Source organism: Channa argus, chromosome 3, assembly GCF_033026475.1.
Source record: "Channa argus isolate prfri chromosome 3, Channa argus male v1.0, whole genome shotgun sequence".
Taxonomy (NCBI): domain Eukaryota; kingdom Metazoa; phylum Chordata; class Actinopteri; order Anabantiformes; family Channidae; genus Channa; species Channa argus.
In genome coordinates, this window is record NC_090199.1 from 16,263,318 (window position 1) to 16,281,320 (window position 18,003).

An 18,003-nucleotide genomic window follows, 5' to 3' on the forward strand; every position below is an offset into this window, starting at 1 on the left:
TTAAACTTCAGATTTGAAAACTGGTAAACTCAATAAATCTGTTTTTACAGGGATTTTCTACAAACAAGTATTGCCATCTGAATCGTTTGAAAGATGCTTTTATCCCATACAACTATACAAATATTAAAAATAACCATAACAGATACACAACTCAAAACAAAAAGAAAAAAAAAACATTTGGCTCAAGTGGCTTGTTAAACTTTTTCCTGCATTTGTATACAAAATACTGCTACATATCAATATTGAGAAAATGCTGTGATACTGTAATTATTGCTGAATTTTGTCCAAATCACCCACACCTCCTCAGCACTAAGGACAAGTAGAGAGGGGGTTTGCCAAATTTTCCAAAGAAGTGAAGGCATAAAAAACACCACATTTGTAGCTATAATGTTTTTATCAAACACGGGCTAGTGTTTGCTCTGGTGCCCAAGGTTATGTTAAGGCATTCTTGTGTGTGTGTGTGTGTGTGTGTGTGTGTGTGTGTGTGTGTGTGTTTGATGACATGTGCCAACATCTTAGTCTTTGCCTCCTTACTTGTTTGTCTGTTTCCCCGTGTTTGGAGTGGACCCTGTTGGGACTGTCTGTAGAGCCTCATTAGTGGCTAAGGTTTGGCTGGTGTGCTGCTACTGAACATTCACTCAGGGGCACAGAGTCATATGTTACTCTACTGCTGGCCCATCTTCCACATTGGGCCTCACTTGAGACTGAGTTTTGTGTCATTTTCTGTGCACATGCATCTTTGTATGGTAACGATGTCACCCTTTGGTTGTACTAAAGTAACGTTATGAGACGAACACGAGTAAAACAGTTCTATTTTATGCTAGAAACAAAGATCCTTTTTACTCACACAAAATGATGCATTGTTAAAAATCAGGACGGGTTCTGATAGTATCTGGTTGCAAGTTGAAAACAAAATACCCATACTCATGAAACACTGAAGTGAAACAACCCCCTTATCAAACTTTTCATTAGAATTTGTGGCATTTCTGATAACTTGAGAATGACGAGTGCTTCACCTCAGCCCGACATTACCTCGTCTACTGGTGTGTGCCTTCAGGTAACATTAACTGTATCATGCATACAAAACACGAGTGCACAATTTAATTGATATTCACAGAACTATAACTTAGATATATTATATTTGCCATGCTGTTTTCACTTTAGCGTCTACGGCTACTGCTGCAAGACAGGCTGCCATAGAGTAAACACCAATCAACCTCACACAAAGAGGAAACATTTGTGAAATCACTTTTTCTTACGACTAACAGAGATTTACATTTTGTCCAGAATCTTGGAAAAAAAACATTTATAAGAGATTCAAAAGGATTTGGATTTACTAAGAGGATTCTGAATGGGATTCAGTGACATGCACCGCCCTTCCCAACCAGACAAAATCCGGACAACCAAGCCCTCCTGTGGTAAAGTCTGAACTGAAGTAATCTCTAAAATATATAAAGTTGAGAGAGAGAGTTAAGCCTGTTTTATAAGCTGTATTTGTTCACATTTAGGCAAACTGGCACCAATACTGGTACCTGTCTGCAAGTATGTTTAGAAATGTTGTCATAGTTGTAAACACACATATCACTTGGAAACAGAAGAATTTCTAAAGGACCGAAGACATTACTTATAATAAAATAATGATGTCTGGTTTAGTACATTAGTATCATTAGTTCCTTACACCTCTACACAGTTGGAAAGCCTTTGCTCCATATACTGCATAAAGTCACTTAAATGAGTTCCACTTTGGCCACCTGCAGCATTAAATCAGACTGTTGCACCACAAATAATGACATAACTAGGTGACACTGACAGGTAATTTTGCTAATATACCTGTAAGACTTCTATTGCTAATAGATTATATTTGTTTGTGTGTGTGTGTGTGTGTGTGTGTGTGTGTGTGTGTGTGTGTGTGCGTGTGTGTGTGTGTGTGCATTACCTAGATAGGCCCAAAGCAAGTATTTTCTTCCTAACTGAGTTAAGATCTTTTGGCAAACTGAGGACATTTTGTGAGTCCTACAAAGTGCGAAGCCCTATTTGTGGGTTAAGACTATAGGTTTTAGGATTAGGGTTAAACAATTACTTGTGATGCTTAGGACTATGGTAAGGGGCTAGGGAATGCATTATGTCAATGAATGTCTTAACAGGAATAAAAAGGAATGTGTGTGTGTGAGTGTGTGTGAGAGAGAGAGAGTAAGAAAGAAAAAGAGAGAGAAATTGTGCAGCTGTCAGTAAATTCCAGTCAAGGCACTTAAATTACTCCAGATGGCAGGTAAAAGGAAACGATGAAAGGTAAAAATTTGCCAGCTGACGAGTCTGGATGTCAGCTGATAACATGTTGAGGCTGTTTAGATAATTCAAAATAATAGAACATTTCTACCGAGGCTGGCCACGGATTCAAAGAGTGGCACACAGACATTTAAAGAAATAAACAGGCAGACTGACAGAAATGTAAATAAACATAGATAAGCAGATTTCCCCCTGCATAAACTGTATGTATACAACAGCTTTAAACAACTGAAATTGTGTAATGTGTTGTGTTCATAATAAATCTCATTTACAGCCTTAGCTTTAATAGCCTCGCTCAGCAGGAGAAAGGTTAATTGTCACATCCTGTTACAAATAGACAGGACACCTCCCCCTGTCAAACACACACAGACCATGAAAGAAACATGTGTGTCTGTATATCTGTTATGTTATATATACAGTAGATGTAATTTAGGATCTGTTTGTTCTCATTTCTCTCATCAGTCCGCTGAGACTTTCATTTATTTTTCCTCAGCTCACTTCACATCCTCTCTTGCTGCTCTTTTTCCACCAGCCATGTTCACACTGTGACAGGACTAATGCTGCAAAATTCATTCATGGTGTCGTTCATCAGGAACAGATGGACAATGTCCCTTTGGATCAACTTTCTTCCCTTTGCTAGAATGTGTGAATTGAGCAGGTTTATCACATTTCTTTAGAAAAAGACCCAGCACAATTCTAAAACATAACGACAGATGAGTGGACAGAGGTGTTCAGTGGGTGTGAAGCAATGAACCACAGAGAGTGATTGCTGTTGTGTTCTCTGGCAGAAGCCAAACAGTTTAAAGCAAAGGAAAAAAAGAAACTGACATTTCAAAATGATCTACAAAGAAGTTGTAGATTTCTTTTTCCTTAAATGAACAACACTTCCTTAGATCATAAACCATTTTCTCAGTTCTCTTTTAATGCCATCCACTCAACTGTGGTATCAACTTTCTCCTGCAACATTCCCATCAGTTTCTTTCATTGAGTCTTCTGTCTTGTTTGTCTTACCCTCCTATTTTTGTGCACATCCACCCCCTACTTTTGTTGTCTTCCATCCACCTCCCCTCTCTATCCTCATTTCATTGCCAGTCTAGACAGCTTCACCAGCAGGTGTTGGGAGAGGTGGAGAAAGTAGGGTGAGAAGGAGGGAGGGAGGGAGAGAGGAAGGGAGGAAAGGAGCCAAGGGGATAAGGAAGACTGAGCAAGAACAGAGAGAGATTAATAGATCAAGCAGAGAGGCGTATGATGAAAGTTTAGAAGAGTATGGAGAGGAAAGGAAATGAAAGGAAAGTAGAAGGATAGGTCAAGTTAAGGTAGGATTGGAGCAGAGAGGAAGGAGGGGAAGTTATGGGGGAGAGAGATCTTAGTAAATCAGGTAGGTGCCCTGAAGAGGGGATGGGTGTGGAAGAGGCTATTTTAATGCAGAGTAGAAATCAGGTGCTCGATGTGGGGGGAGGAAAAAGTGGCAAAGAAAAGAGATAGGAGAGATGATGGGAGGTGTTGAGCAAAGGAGCAATGAGTGAAAAAGAAAAGTGTGAAGGGTAGGAAGGATAGGAAGGAAAGACATTGGTAGGATGAGAAGAGGGATAAGTATCAAGAAAAGGTGGGGGCCAGATGAGAAACAGGAAAAAGCACCAGGATGTATGGATAGATGGATGGAGTGCGTGTAGGAGAAAGGACGGGAACAATGTTGCTGTGCTTTTACGGGAGGACACCGGCTGCAAGGAAGTGGGGTGGGTAATAAGGCTATAGCTCATTCCTGTGGAGGTGTGTGTATGTGACTGTGTGTGTGCACGTGTCTCAGAAAGTCTGTGCGTGCACTAGTTGTGTGTCTGTGTGTGTGCCTAGGAAGCCGAGAGCAGCTTCTATCCTATTAGTGACTACCTCTCACTGGATGACTTATATGCACCTCGTTTTTCACCAATGGGATGACAGCAGATGCTTGGGAAGAAACAAAGAAACACACACACACACACGTTTTTACAGTCACATGAGCAGCAACAGGAAAACTATGCTCCTGACACTGTCAGTACGTAAAAACCGACAGTTTACAAAAAAATTTGATTGTGCCAATAAAAAGCAATTACCCCCTTCTCAGTCTTCACCTTTAATTTTTTCTTTTTCAGCATTGAATCGTAGTCAATTTAATTTTGGTTCTTGACAAAAACAAAATTACAAAACAACCTCATATCAAGGTGAAAATCCCCCTCTGAAAATAATATTGATTAAAAATATATTACAGAAATTAACTGCGTAAATGTATCTTTCACATATTCAAATGATCACTGTTGCAGCCAGTTGGTTTAAGAAGTCACTCATTTAGATAACTGAGATTTAGATAACTGGAAATAACTGGAGAAATTAGCCATGTGCTCTTGTTTTAAGGTAATTAACCACACAGGGCTGGTTTGAGATATGTGCATTCATGTGTTTAAATTCATTAAAAGAGAACATTATATAGAAACAGGAATAACATATTTTGTCCTGTGAGGTTTTTTACCTATTCTTTCAGATAATGACACTTTCTCATAGAGATTTTATTTTGACCAGGGACTTTTTTAAGCTTTACCAGGAGTTGAGGCAGAAAATCTCAGGAAACTTGATAATATGGTACTTTAAAGCAGGCTGAACAGCTAGGGAATATATGCAAATCTAGGCATCCTGGATAGACATCTTTTGCTTTTTTCACTTATTCTTTCAGGACTTGTAAATGTTTTGAACAGCAACATTACTGAAAATGAAAATAGGATTTAAAATCTAATTCTGGACCCGAAAAAGGCAGTACTGTAAATTGGGTTCTCCTCAGTATTTTCTAGCTCTGTCACTTTTAAAGAATTGGCAGCTGCCAAATGTACTTGCAGTCTGAAAAACTAAAAGTTCGTTCAATAAGAATGTTGCTCAACAGATTCACGGCATAGGTAGACTCCACTACACTTCTAAATGTGTCAAGGCTATGAGGGGGTAAAATGCTAATGGAAATGTTTTCTTGCAGCACTTTATTCATTTGTTACTACTCTAAAAATATTCAGATCGAGTGTAAATAAATATATTCCTCCTAAGCTCCTAAGAGTGAAAAACAGCAACTTTCTAAAACCATTAAAAGAAAAATGAATGTGAATGAGTTTTTTTGCCACCTCATAGAAATCACTGGCCAAACAACTGATGGCCACCTAATTCAGAATTTTCTGTTTGTTGGCTTATGTGTTTAAGCGGTGGGGTACAAATGGTGAATAGCTTCTTTTGAACTACAGTACAATGTTTGGCTTTGCTTTGATTATCTGTCAGTATCTGTCAATTCATTGAGTTCTTTCCTCTTATATATTTCAGCAATTCCAATATTTATGCCTCTACACCGGGGATAGCTGTGGTCCACTTCTATTCAAGGATGAACTGATTAAGTTTGGTTGCTATGAATCAAAAGTGAAGCTCACTGTCAACTTAGCATCTCAGGAATGCCTGGAGTGAATTTCATTACATCTGGCACAAACATCTACCTGGATTCATAGATGAACTGATTAGACAGTCATCCAGGTAAACTGCAATCTTACTGGATGGCAGAGTCACACGACCACAAGGTGGTAATTCAATGTCTCTGATTCTGTTCTCAAATTCTCACAGCATCCATTAGTATTTGTTCTGCTGCACAAACCACAGCTCCTCAACACTCCCAAGAAATTGTGATATTGTCCTCCTACAGCCCTGAACAGGATAAGTGGTTCAGATAATGGATGGATGGGCAGTGTTGAGAGACACTCTGTTCTGTGGATGGATTTTTAGTTATTGGCGTGATAACAAATGTCAATTGAATTGTGACTGACGTTATACAACTTCAGCTGGCTGTAAATCTTGTCATGAATTGATATATTGGCCATGTTAGTTCACCCAGGCTAAGATTATTTTCACAAGTACCATTTGAAAATTACAGACTCGTCTATGTCTTCTGTTCAGCTAACAACCTTGAACACTTATACTGGGTGTCTGAGTGCCGTATAATAAGTTGCTCCGGGGAATTTTGTAATTGCAAGGTATTTAACAAAATCCCCTGCTATTTTGCAAGGTTTTGCAATTTTGACCTGTCTCCATTTTTTTATTTCATAAAACATTTTAGACTTCTAAAACAGCACCTCTGTATCAGAACAATAAATAAATCTAGTGAGCATTTAAAAACAATTTCAAACTGCATTTGAAGAGAATGAGGAGACAATGATACACCCGGCATAGCCACTGGAAATCATTTCAGTTAAAACTGGGTAGATGATTGGTACTTTAATAGAACAAAAAAATCCAAAAACATTTTAAATAGACACACATACACACAGTTAAAACCTCTTTTCAATCGCCTCTTGTCCTTTAAAGTGAAAGTTCATTTGTGGTATTGCAATTTACCATCTCCATGGTGACATTTCCGGCTCAAAATGAAGACTGACCCTTTTAGACTCCTCACTCGCTGGAGTCCAAGCACACCCAAGGACTAATGGTTTGAAGAAAGAGGATATAACAATCTATCCCAATAATTTTTGGCATTTTAATTAAATTTATGCATATTCTTTCCTGTGAAGAATTTGGGGCAGCTGTATCAGTGAGAGGGGGAAGAAAAAGAGAGAGAACTAGAAAATGGGTCACTTTGGCAGAGGGACTGAGAGGCTTCATTAGGAAACCCGTTGCAGTCCTTCTGTGGCCATTCTAATTCTGCTCCAGCATTCCCATTCAGCACTCGTGGGAATCTTATATCAGCCTAACATTTGTGACCTCGTCAAAAGCAAGAAATAAGCAGGTGTCAGGTCATGCTGGTCTCATCCACCACCACCTCTCTGACACCCTGCCACCTTTCTTTATTTAATCTACCTAAATTAACGCTGCAGCTCACTCACCCGGGAGAGAAAAATGTCAGGTGTTCTTTACTCAGAACTGCAGTATCTCGGTGAGAAAACTCGCAAGCATTGTCTCAGGCCAGTAAACAAATTAGGATTTGTAATTTTGCCTTAAAAAGACTGAAACTACGAAAGATATGAAACAGGGGCCATCACTGTCTCTACTTTAGAGACTCTTCCTTCCTCTTATCGCTCATTTGCCCTTTCTCATTTGCTATAATTCACCTCATCTCCCTTTCTTTTCTTCAGTCCATAACACCCATTCATTTTTCTTGCCTCACTCTGTGTTGTAGATACTTTCTTTCACTTCTTTTGCTCTCACTTATTCGTTTTCTTGGCCCCAAGCACAGTAGCATCTAATATGTCTTTAAAAGTAGGACACCACTGGGTAATTTGTTGCACCTACCAAATGATATTTCAGGATTGTCACCATACAGCCATGACTACAGGGCCAACCTAAGCACACAATGGTGTCTGCTGCTCTGAAGAACACTCAATGCGCTTTTCTCCTAATTGTAATGTTAGATTGAATTTGAAATTATAGGATTATTGTACAAAGGCATGACACCGTTTCACAGCAGGGATGTGTGTGCCCTTTGTTTAAGATGTATCATTACAATACACAAATCCACTACATGAATTTAGCTTAAAGTCAGCCTCTGTTGTAGTTTTTCTTTCTACCTGAAGGAATTCTTCTTTAAGGTTCAGCATTTCTCTCTTTTGTGGGGCAGCAGAAACATTTTCAAGGGATTTTCAGTGTGAGTTGCATTAGCTATGTTAATGTGTACTGGAGCATTGTAACCCGACTGCATTCAAAATGCCAGATGCTTTTAAAAAAAAACAAGTTTTCATTGTAATTTAGGATCATGTGACTTTTTGGTCCCCCTTATTTCTGTCTCACTGGTTATTGGATATAACTTTGGTCAAATAATGCTCGGGCTTTTTTCAATCTCAAGCACCAGGTCACTTGTGGAGACTCAGTTGAATTATGCAGATATTTTATCATTCTTCCCCATGAAACTCTCAAACATCCTTCCAGGGGCAGATTAGATGCCTATCCATTGGTGTAAACTCTCACTCGTCAGAGACACACACATTTAGTAAACAAGTTCAAGTTGTTTATGCTAAACTATGTCATGCCGCTCTGAGGGTCCCTGTTGCCAGTATGACCTGTAATAACCTCCCTAGCATTCTTGGCAAACTTTGATCAGTGCTGCATACACACCTCAAAAGAGTAAACATGTTTACCAAGTTACATTTGCTGCTGAAATATATTTTCTTTAGAAAATTACATTACTGCTCCGCATATGATTTTGAAAAATTTCACACTCCATTGCCACAGTGAATGAGAGAGTGCAGCTTGAGGGTGGTTGTGTCTGGATGTAAAGTTTGTAGGTAATCATGTCAGTGTTATGGGCCTACTGTGACACATTTAAAGTAGGGCTTAAGAGACAGCCATCTGATGTTGGCAGCGATGCACACCCTCCTGCCCTGCTTACCCACTTGCCTTGATGTTGAGTCCAGTTGACAGAAACCTAAGAAGAGTGTTTCACACATGCTGAGTGAAGTCAAACCAAAGTAGAGCGAGTTTGACTGAGCTGCCCCGGTTAGGGTTAGACATCAAAAAATTATCTGGGCCATTGCTGTGCAGATCAGCTCAGAAATAGTTTGGTTCTTGGTGTGAAAATTGTATAATAAAGCACTTAAATACGATGCAGCTTTTCCCTGAATCATTTCAGCCACCTACAGAAATGTTGAAGGTTAAGTCAAGACAAAGCAATGCGAGATACTTGCATTAAAATACTACCAACATTTTGACGGCCAATGAATAGACACATCAGATATTAACATAACAAATTCAAAGGCTACTCTGAAGGCCTCCCATGGGAGTCCTCAGAGGGATTCAAAGCTTCTACATATAAACGGGTTTGCCAGCCCTTTCACTGCAGGTAGCACTATATTAATAAAAAAAAAAAAAATCAGGGTGGAAACTACAGTAATGCCGTGTCCACTAAAAAGAGGATAAACATAACTTGTCCTAGCCGATAGTGCAAGAGCTGCAAACTGAAATTGCTTGCACCAACATGAGCTCTCCAAATGATCTACTTTCCAAAGTCTTTCTCTCCTGCACAAGGCTGCTGAGGCTTTAATTACTCCTGCTAGGCCAGCACAGGTGATGCACATTCTCACTAACAAGGTGGTTTCCAACCAGGGAGCACTGAAACCCAACAGGAAAACAATATGATAGAGAAGGAAACTGGTGCCCACAATTGAAGGTAACCAATGCTTATAATAATCCTCTACCCAGCTGATTTCACCAGCCACGGTTAGATTGTTACAGGAGAAACATAGTGCAAGTGGAGAGGAATCCAAGGAGGAATGTGTCATCAACTGAAAATAAAGTGTGAACTACTTTTCACACGTAGTGCACATACATTTGCTACAGTGCACATATGTATAAGGAAGGGCAAAACTGGGATATATCATAGGTCTTAGACAGATCATCACTACCAGGCAGAAGCACCTATTCCCCAAACAGCTTTCAATTCTGTTAAGAGAGATGTTACCAGTATCACTTGAAACAATGTGTTTACAGGCCAAAGGAAAGCAACAGTATAGACATGTGTATTGTTTTTTTATGTGCAATTAATTTGTTCTTGATCTTTACATCATCAGACCCTGCAGATAATGTATGCTGCCATCATTGTCTCTGCCCTTATTTAGAAAGTCGGGCAGCAACAGAAAACAGAAGTGGTGTAACAGCACAAACTAGTGGTGACTCTTTATTATGGCACTTTGCTTAAGTTTCCAGTGACTGAATCATTCTAACCATCTTAATACTGTAAATAAAGATGTTGTATAATATCCTGACTGTGACTGGTCACAGTAAGAATTAGAATAGGTCATAACTGCTCACATTAGATCCTTACATTGATATTTTTTTACTTATGTACTGTAGTGACTGACTCAGCACTACTGCTGAGGTACATTTGACTTAAGGAGGATCTCTTAACAAATAAACTGTGTAACTCTGCTGCACTCCAGAGATGGCATAGGATTTAAGAATAACGGTATAGAGTCACTCAACTTGCAAACCAAGGAACAGCAACAACACGGTGTGCGTGCGTAGGTGCGTGTTCATGCACGTGTATTTGGTCTTTTTTGCTTACGTTTCACACAAATCAGTACCAGTATTCATATGTGTCCTAATGTAACCCCTTTCATCTGTCTGAGTGTGTACTTATCATACTGAGGTGCTGTATGCTTTTCTCACTCTGGCTTTCTAGCCCCTCATCCCCTCACAGCCTGTAAGGCTTGTAAGTAACTGATATGGAAGTCTTGAAAGCCTTAGAAGCCCCCACTGTAGGGGTTGAGCCATTGCTGTCCATTTGACTTGAGCCCAGGGTTAGCATGGGAGGCTTCAATCCAAATACTATGACACACACACACACACACACACACACACACACACACACACATGCACACACACACAGAAGCAACTACAAGCAGATAAAACACAAGGAAGTTAGTTGAAAGACAGACTTTGCTCAAAGAGCACTTAGTTCTGGAAGTCTAAGGCTCTGTTCCTAATCCCTTTCTTATTTTTCCTCTCCCATTTCCTTCCCCTTCCCCTTCCTCTTTTCTTCTCCCTGTATGTTTTATTTCTTTCAGGAGAATTCTGGGGTGATTTCTTACTCTTTCATTCCTCAAGGATGAAGCAGCACAGCGGACCTGTGTATTGAAACAGGTAGGCTGATTATCACGACGACCTTCAAACAGACGCATAAACACACAAAACATTTTCCTTCTCTCACTGTCAAAAGCATATTTGTTCCAGGCCAGTTTTGATTTATGTTGCTAACAGGCTGTGCCAAGTCCACAGAGAAAAACACAGAGAGTACAACATATAGTACAAAAAGAAAGGGAAAGCATTTCTTCTGAGGAGAGCCAAGGAAGCACAGAGAGAGAACCATCCTCATAGATGTGAAGAGCGAATAAAGACATTGTTGACAGGATGAAAGTTTAACGAAACATCAGCTCCCCACAAGAGTGGCAAATGTGCTGCCGCCGCAGTGGACAGACAGGAAGAAAGACATGCAAAGAGGCAGACTGGCAGATAGGACAAGACAGAGCAGAGATCCCCAGCTGTTTTTAAAACGCTGCCTCTGATACATTATTGAATATGCAGCTCTTCAATGCATCACTGAGCTCTTCTCTCATCTTAGCGCTCAAGTTTGCATAGCGTCACCATTCTAAATATAAAGCGTTTGCTCACCCCTCTTTGGCTTGTTAAAAGATGCAGAGGCTGCATGTAGGCTGTGTGTGTTGCTCTGAGTGGCACATTTTCAGTTTTAGTTGACTTTGTGACTCATTTTGGTACCAAGCCTCAGCAAAAATAGATTTTATCAAATTTGTGAAAGTATTGTAAGATGATACGCAGAGTACGCTAAGGCGAGCCGAGCGCTTCAGTGGGAGTCGCATGTTCTGTACAGTGAAGGAAGTCAGACGTTACCGGGGGGATTGATTTTTGGATCAGACAGCACAAGGAACTAGTGCAGCAATAAATTTGCACACCTTGAATATCCCACCCCTTTCCTTGTATTTGTTGTCTCGGTTTGTTAAGTTGGATTTGGATGAATGTCAGTGTCATGGGACCTAGTTTGGATGGAGTACCAGGTCTTGTCTACAGGTGGCAGCAGTGCAACATACCCAGCAGGCATGCTTCTGTAGCAGATTCATTTGGCCCATTTTTTTATAGCAAATCGCTACACATATTTCTTTGTCTCATTCAAATCAGGATTTCAAGCAAATGATTCTTCCTAGTCAAGAAAAGCTGTGGAAAACCAATCAAAATGTTGCTAACAGTTTAAACTCTCATGAAAAATATTTTCTTTTCCAGCTCCCACTTTCAAACTTCATGTTTCAGGATGAACCATGAGCGAAGGTAGGATAGTTTTCTTTAAAGATGTTTCTGTGCATGTGTGTGTACAGGTGTAAGCTTTCCTGTCCATTTGTAAGAAAATGTGCACATCTGGGTTCAAGCGCTGCTGGGGGTGCATCGGTGTATGAAGTTGTATGTACATATGACGGTGTGTGTCTCTGTTTTCTGACAGATGTTGTAATGACATGATTAGCCCTCTGGCTGCCAGTAGCTCTGTGTGAGGTTGCTATAGTGACTGTGGGTTGAGTGTTGGGTAGGCCAGAGAGGATTATGAGGGTGGAATAGGAAATGAAGTGCCTGGTGCCTCCGGCCTGCGTGTGTGTGTGTTTCTGTCTATGTTTGTGTGTGAGTGAGTGGGTGTGTTTGTGTGATGTTTATGTCAGTTTGTTTGTATCTGTACAAAGAGCGCAGCAATGAAGAGACACTCATCTGTGTAATTGGGAATTTGATCAAGAAAACTCACTCAAACACACAATCTATCATGTAAGCACATGCACACTCAGACACACGCGCGTTCACTCTGTGTAGGAGCGACAGAGACAGGGATCCTGTAATGACTGTAGAGTGGGCTGAGGGTGACCTGCTCTGCCTCAAGACTAACACCATGAGTGGGTCGCACTTGTATCACTTATCACTTAAATTGCAGCGTCAATGGAACTGTTGTGCAAACTGGTACAAGCATGAGAAATGGCCTCTGCCTCCATGAGCACAGAGACTGTGAAACAGTGCAGTTTGAATCACCATGCTACATCAAGAACAAAGCTCAGGTGCAGAATCTTTAAATGGACCTCGTTTGAGTTTATTTATTAATTTTTATTCTGAAAGGCAACATGATTCCATAGACTTTTAAAAAACTAAGCCGGTGGCCTACTGTTGCTGAAAAAACAGCGACAGACTTTAAAGGAAACTTCAGACAAAGGAATTGGGAATGTTATTTTAGGAAGCCCTCTAGGTCTGCAAAGAAAAGTCCCAAGTTAGAGCCAACTCTGTGGAACAGACAACCAAGCAAGCCCATTTTAGAAGCTGAGATTCTCACCAGCTACATGAGCAGTGTTTCTCTGATATCTGAGAGGACACCAACAGCAGAGGAAAGGCCCGATGATGCAGAAAGAATGAAAAGGAGCACCAGGATAACAACAGTAACAGGAGATGGAGGCTAAATTCAAAATTGATCTTTAAAAGTTAAAGCAGCATGAGTATGAGAAAAGGTCATCATTAAAATAAGTATAAGCCGAAAAAAATGTGTTTATTATTATCAGTTTTACATTCTGGACCAAGATCTAACTTTTCAGCTGGAGGAATGTGACTGAGAAGGGGCCTCTCTGAAAAGCTGCCTGATTGAAGAAGTCACCCTTGCAGTCTGGACATTGAGCAGGTCAGGCTTAGAGCTGTGACACAGGAAGCAGACATTCAGGCATTGGCTGCTGTTGGGGCTATCACTGAATGTCATCCTACTTTTTGCAATGTGTTGGCAGTAGTCCGACATTTTAGCCGATTCAGCATGTTGAATCAGGCTGGGTCGTGCCAGTGAGAGACCACTTTTTAAGCTAATCACTACATGAGAGACTCCATCATATTAACAATGATAGAACAACTTATATATTATAACTTCTTATCAGACACATTGCCCTTTGGTTTTAGCTATAAACTGTCTGTGGTGAGTGAGAATGGTGTGAAAATGGTGAGAAAAGGCTGCTTGTTTTTAGTTTTTATATCCACTGTCTTTTGGTTTCCTTTTTTCCCATGCAGGCACTAAACATACTGTACATGCTGGCTAGCAATTGGCTATACAGTAATGTGCACAAATTAGTACCCTCTTACTTTGACAAAACAAGTAAAACAAAGAATTTATTTTCATAAATATAATCTTTAAATCACATTCAGCTAGTACAAATGTTTCTTCAACAGAAATTTAGTTAATTTTTAATTAATTTATAAAGGGGGGGAAGTAAACTGTTTAAATGTTTAGATTTTTACTTAAACTTTTAAATAAACTTTTTGACCTTTTTTTATTGTATTTTTTTCTGCTGATGAAGGAACATTTATAGTAGCTAAATCTGCATCAGTATTACGTTAGTTTTAAGTCTTTAGTTTGCATTCCCTTACACTGATACTGCAAGTAGAAGGGTGCAAGCTTAATCGTAAACCTAGTACAAAAATATTGCTACTTAAGACAGGAGTGATTTATAAACTATTTAGTAAGTGTAAAATTAGACCTTACAGGTGCTAGAGGAAAGGGAGCAGGACTTCAGTACGAAGATGGGGAGTAGCTGGACGACTCATTTTGCCACAGCTTTTTTTTTTAATATGAGGTCTGCGTAACACTGGGAAGGAGTGAGTGTAATGATCTGATAACACCAATGCTCAATTTTTATTGTGATTTTATTATGATTAAAGAATCTGTATTAAGATGGAGTGTCACATCACTGTGGGCACCTGATCTGTGAGTCAGTATTTGAAACTGATGCAGCATTTTGCGGTGTCTTGGTTTAGACAGTTACATGGCCAACAAAACTTTAATTCATTGATGGCCAGTCATCTAATATATTTTCCTATATATCCCATATATCCCATATATCCTAGTAGTACTGACTTGTTCCTGAGAATTCAAACAAAGCCAATTATATATAAAGTGCAAATTATAATGTTAATGCAAATATGTAAAAATAGGAGATTGAATTATTAAAGAATCGTGTGACAGGATGCATTAAAAAAAAAGATTATATTTTAACTGAGGTGATAAACAACCTGTCAAAACTCTGATTTCGTTGATGTGCTAGAGTACCTTAAGTGAACTGATCTCATTTTATGTAACAATTTAAAGCAACCCTCAGGCTCTGCTGCCAGTTCACAGCTATCTCGAGAGTGTGCAGTCTGCTGTGCATAATAGTCATTGTGAGATGTATAATGTGCTGTACCATACAGGGCTGGCTTCACACAGGGATTACACACAGATGATTCTTCAATAGAGAATTTAGTCTCGGGTAGCTGAGCTTAATCCGTGCCGGTGGACATGGACCACAGTGTTGTGGAGCCCCAGCCAGATATGACAGAGAACAGAGACCAGTCAGATTAGTTCATATTAGGAAGAGGGCTGAACTTGAAGCCACCTGACACAGTCTCTCTTGACAGTACCTTCCAAATCTCTCTACTATCTAATGCAGTCTGAGGGAAACATGCTTCCTTTTCCATCATTTTGACTGCCTCTTTCTTTCTCCTGCTCTGTTTCTGCCTCTCTGTGTGAGTATGAGAAAATAACAGAGAAAGTGTGTGTGTGTGTGTATGTGTGTAAGTGTAAGTGTGTGTGTGTAAGTGTGTGTGTGTGTGTGTGTGTGTGTGTGCGTGTGCACTTCAATAGCCTGTACATTTCTAGGTCACTCATAGCCTTGTTCCCATTGTCTCCGATGCTGTAATTACCCTCACGTGAGTCACATCTGATAATTAGGATGGTCCAAGCAGAGCTAAGCCACACACACACAGTGCACATTTACCATGTGACACACATACACACACATCAGTCATTAGTGGAGAGCTTAACATGCAGTACAGTGCTAATGGGATTATCATTGCTGAGGGTCTCACTTATCAACCTCTTACCTCCTCTTAGAAGAGGTTCTTAAATGCAGAGAAGAACTGTTCATTTCTCTATGAATTTTTACATTCTTTTTTTCTTCCATCTATTTTGAAACTCGATGAGAGATTTAAGTCACTGTGCATTTCATTTCCGTGTCCCTGCTTGAGCCCCCTTATATCCTGTCTGTCTCTTCAGTCTGCTCTCAAGTAAAATGCCAAAATATCTGGGTTTGAAGCCTGTTTTACCTCTGACCATCTTATCATCCATGCTTGTTGTCAGAATTTACCTGTATTAAACCTGTAAAAGAACAATAGTGATGTCTCAGGATGTTGGAGTACACCTGTACATGACCACAACAGCAAAACCAGATTTTTAGGGGCTGTTAGATTACTCTTCTTTTATTTAAATGTCTAAAAATACATTTTATAAATTATTTTCAGGACAAAATTACTACTGACTCCTTAAGGTGTCGTCTTTGTGCCCCAAGTCACAGATTGCCGGTTCCATTAGTGTTTTGGTTTGTTTGTTTTTGTCAAATAATTTTGGCAGATCTGAACACAGAAAAGAATCATGTACATCTTAAGAATAAAGCATAAAGTGGACCAAAAATGAGTAACATAAAAAAAAAAATTCTCTCTGATTCTTTGATTAATATCACCTTTATCTTTACCATTGCGGGAGTCCTGAACCCCCCCCCACCCCCCCCAACCCCCCCCCCCCCACCCACAGGTTGGGAACTATGACACTGCTATAAAAGGTACACAATATTTAGACAGTGCAAGATATACAATGTTTTGAAGAAATAGTGTGCTGTAGGATGAACATTTAATCTGTCCCAAGAACAAAAAATCGAGACAATTAAAAATATGTTTATTCTGTATGTACAGCAATCTGGATAAAGTCTGAACTAACTTTTATTTGTTATTTACTTACTCATTTGTTCGGTTTCATTCTGTAGTTGCATTCACATGTAATATTTGCCTCTCTCCATTTCAACCACTCTCTTCCTCTCTCAAATGCACCCATTTCATCACATTATGTAAAACTAATATTACCCCTAACCATTCAGTTTTTACTGTTTATTCTTCTCTGTGCAGTGGTTATAGAGATATTGACAGTGTAGTGTAGAGTGATTCTGTCCAGGTCACTGTGTTGAGTGGTTTAATAGAGACAAGTGGAGGGCTATCTATGGCATCACATATATTGCAGAAGATGTGGGAAAGAGAGGCCCTGCAGAATCCAAACGCTTAAATACCATGACTCACATTCAGAGATGTAGAGACATGACTCACACAAACACATGTGAATACACACATACACACAGAGGCAGTGGATTAAGATGGGGATTATGGAAGCGTAGCTGTAAAACGGGCAAAGACAGATCAGTGTCATAGTTCATAAACACACACACACTGGATATGTATTAAGAATGTACAGTAAGATGGATGTATTCTGAGGTGGATGGCATAATGATTTGGGTTCATGCGTCATGACTGTGCAGTATACAAGCTTAAATGGCAAAGCAGTTCAATAGGGCAGCAAAGGAGCTTTAGCAATCAATTATTGAGCCAGAATAACAGAAACCAAAAGCTACAAATTTCATGCCTGTGTGTCATAAAGTATTTTAGAATGTTTATAAATCTAAGTTCAATGTTAAATGGCCTTCAAAGAGAACTATGATAAGGTTTGTGATCTTGAACATTTTGACTTATATCCAGAATAAACTCTACCACAGCACAGCAAAAGAAAACAGCCTTGCGAGACAAATGCTCACAGCTCTGAGGCTTTATCCCAGCACAATGCTGCTTGATAACATGCCAACAGCGACTATGCTAACATGCTGTTAAAGTAGCTCAGCTCAATATATTGTTTACCATGTCCACTGTCTTAGTTCAGAGGCCTACAGGTCTTTGACCTGATGATAGCACTGAGTGAAATGTTAAGGAATAAATTGGTGATTTCAGTTCATCCCTAGTGCCACATGATTGTGTGTACCATATATAATAGTAATCATTTCAAGACCACTGAAATTTCACACATGTCGTACAGCTGAATGCAATGACCATATACATGCACACCCACATCATGACAAAATGGGTGGGAAGAGTTCACCTCTCTGCTATTTGCCACTTAGCCTTGGTAATTTAAACAAATTGCCCAGTCAGAAACCCTGGGCTGCTGTGAATCAGAGCAGATACAGCACAGCAGTATCTGGGCCTTCTATACTTTGTGCTGCTGGAACTAAAATGCAAGGTGATTCTAGACCCTTTCTGATACATTTCAGAATCGGGTCACAAACTGGTGACAGCTTGGTCACATCCTGATCA

General features: G+C 39.7%; 1 protein-coding gene across 27 annotated transcripts in view; it reads left to right on the forward strand.

Moving 5' to 3' along the window:
- Window positions 1-18,003, forward strand: part of ptprdb (protein tyrosine phosphatase receptor type Db) — a 131,392-nt gene that overhangs the window by 20,965 nt on the left and 92,424 nt on the right. For all 27 annotated transcript variants that reach the window (XM_067497222.1, XM_067497229.1, XM_067497232.1 and 24 more), the window contains exons 4-5: window positions 10,833-10,908; window positions 12,061-12,105. Coding sequence is in view for 1 of the 27 variants with exons in the window: in XM_067497235.1 (XP_067353336.1) it covers window positions 12,096-12,105 (10 nt within the window). In the remaining 26 variants the exon portion in view is untranslated. The remainder of the gene's footprint in view (window positions 1-10,832; window positions 10,909-12,060; window positions 12,106-18,003) is intronic.